At 42.1% G+C, this 2,689-nt stretch overlaps 1 pseudogene across 1 annotated transcript; it reads right to left on the bottom strand.

Moving 5' to 3' along the window:
- Positions 1 to 1,097: 1,097 nt before the first annotated feature.
- TEOVI_000443400:pseudogene lies at positions 1,098 to 2,027 on the bottom strand (annotated as a pseudogene). Its single transcript has one exon. A coding segment is annotated over exon 1 (930 nt).
- Between the last annotated feature and the right edge of the window lie 662 nt (positions 2,028 to 2,689).

Genomic DNA, 2,689 nt, shown 5'->3' with positions numbered 1-2,689 from the left:
AAAAAAAAAAAAAAGGAAAAAAAGGGAAAAAATGAAAAAAAAAGAAAAAAAAGTATTTTTGTATTTATATATAAACATAAGAAAGTTTGTTGGTGAACAAAACAAAAACAAAAAAGGTAAAAAAGAAAAAAAGAAAAAGCGAAGGTAAAGTCAAGCAAAGAAAAAAAAAATCCTAACAGTCGCAGACCGCGTGCTGTGAAACTGAAGAAAAAAAAATTGCCCTGCAAGTAGAGGTGAAACTCAAAGGAAAAAAAAAAAAGTACAAACGCGCGCGAGAAAGGGAAAAAGATGCGCCCATGTACGACTTTATTGCATTCCGTTTCTGATGCTGCCGCTGATGTTGTTGCTGTTATTTGATATTAAATCACTTTCTTTCCCTTCTCCGTCCCTAATTATTTGTTCATCCCTCTTTTCTTTTTTTTTATATTTCATCATCTCATGTAGGATTTGTTCCTTTATTTATAATTTACCTCTCATTCACACCCTTCCCCCTTCTACTTTCCCACCCCTTTCCCACGAAGAAATACGTGTATATATTTATATATATTTATATATGTTTATATTTACACACGCGCGCAAAACTTTCTCTCTACATTTCTGTCTTTCTTTCTAACAAAAAAAAAAAGAAATCTTTTTCTTTATTATCTGTAATGCCTTTTTCTTTTTCACCCTCACGCGTGTGTTGCGGCGCTTACATTTTTCCCCATCGTTCCATCCTTCTTTTTCTTTCCTTCCTTAAGAAGCATACAATCAGTTATACAACAGATTCACACTACTGCACAAGTGTTTGCCAGAGCACTTTCTGTTTTATTTTATGTTGTTACTAACCTCCAATGAAGTCTCCCCTTCCCTTCCTCCTTCCAAGCATGCAGAATAATAATAATAATAATGAAAATATCGCGTGTACATATATTTAATTATATATGCCATCACCTTTTACTCGCTTTCCCCTACACTCACTGCGGCTCCATTGCTGCCGAAGCATATGTGTTGTGTTTGAAAAGGAGAATTTCACTGATATTATTAACACCCTCATCCGTAGTACCAGTTAGTGTTCCTTTCGTTTCAAGTGACTTCGTGAGTCCAGCACTAAACTGAAACGGATCCGCTGAGGTTATGGCGTGTCCTTTAGCCATCATAGCGGAGCCATCCCCTACGGGGCGCTCAAGTGCTGTTGTTGTTGTTGTTGTTGTTGTTGGAACTGTTGCTGTTGGAACTTGCCATACCGCGCGGTGAAGCCCAGCCCTTGGAGACACCACACCCTTTTCTTGAGTGTTTGTGTAACAACGGGTTGGATGGACACCATACGGAATGAAAGGCGTTCCTTCGGGTAGTTGCGCTCCCCGTGCGATTGAAATGCCGCCACTCGGTTGATCGAAAGCCTCCACCTGAGGTGCTGCTTGGAGGTTCTGTTGTGAAACCACACCTGCAGTTGGAGCTGTGGATGCCGAACCCCTGGCAGGAGTGGCTTGTGGCACGCGATAAGGCCCTTGAGAAGTTACGGGTTGGATGATTTGGCCATCAGGCGACATTTGTACAACATGTGTTGAATAATATGGGCCCTGAGGCTGGGGATACACTCTTTGCGCCGGCTGAGGCACCTGAAGTGCCGTTTGTTGAAAGTATGGCATTTGCATATACACCATGCGCCCGTTTTGTGGTGTAAGCATGACAGTCTGAGTCGGCACATGTCCGTGACCAGGTGAGGAAGTCATTCCAACTGTTTGATACGCCGGTGGGTTCACGTAATATGCCGCTCCACCTGCAGGTGTCATTTGAATAGTTTGCATTGGCGAGGGCGGGGCGGCAGCGGCTTGAATTCCACTCCTCGTTGCCTCCACTGGTGCCGGTGCGGTTTCATCCCTAATGGTAAAGGAACCGGCAGATGCTCGGAGTGGAGACAGTGGCGGAGCCGGTACTTTCATATTGGGGTCATCCGTTCCAAATACAGTTCGTTTGCCGTCTGTCGTGGGACAGAGGTGCCAACAGCTCGAAGATTGTAGCATACGAACAAAATCAAAATCCATCCTCTACTGCAACGCTAGCTACTGTGAATTTACCCCTGCTCTGTAGTCTAAAGAATTGAAGGAAACGAAGAAATGTACATGCATATATATATATATATACATAGATGTGTGTGTGTATGTGTGTGTTTGCTTGTTTGTATGTTTACCACATATGCATAAGTGGTAGCCACGAGTATACACGCGTTAATTACCGTTATTTGTATGTTCATCACCACACGCACAAAGACAGAGAGGAATTCTCCAGCAGTGATGGGGGAAAGGATACAGCAAAGAAAATGTACAAAAGTTGCGTCATCTCGGTTGATCATTGCCTGCAATGGTGGGCATGTATCGCATGGTAAATAAAAAGACACGAATGAACTTAAAAAGAAAAAAGGAAAATACACGACAAAGAAAGAACACTTTTATTACGACCCTAGATAGAAGTAAAGTAAGGGAGAAAAAGAAAAGGAAATCGCCAACTAAAACAATAATAACGCATAAAACCTCCTGTATGGCCCTTTATTCGTAAGGGGGATAAGAAGAGTGGGAACTACATTAAAATCGGATGTAGTTTTTACATTTCAAAAGTGGTGCACCTTCCATAACTTTTTCCTCTCTCTTTTCCCCATCAGTGGAAACATCCGGAAATTGGCTTCTTCGTGACCTCACGGTATTGATCT

The sequence above is a fragment of the Trypanosoma equiperdum genome (assembly GCF_001457755.1).
Source record: "Trypanosoma equiperdum strain OVI genome assembly, contig: ctg_904, whole genome shotgun sequence".
NCBI lineage: Eukaryota > Euglenozoa > Kinetoplastea > Trypanosomatida > Trypanosomatidae > Trypanosoma > Trypanosoma equiperdum.
This window is presented reverse-complemented; position numbering and strand designations above follow the sequence as displayed.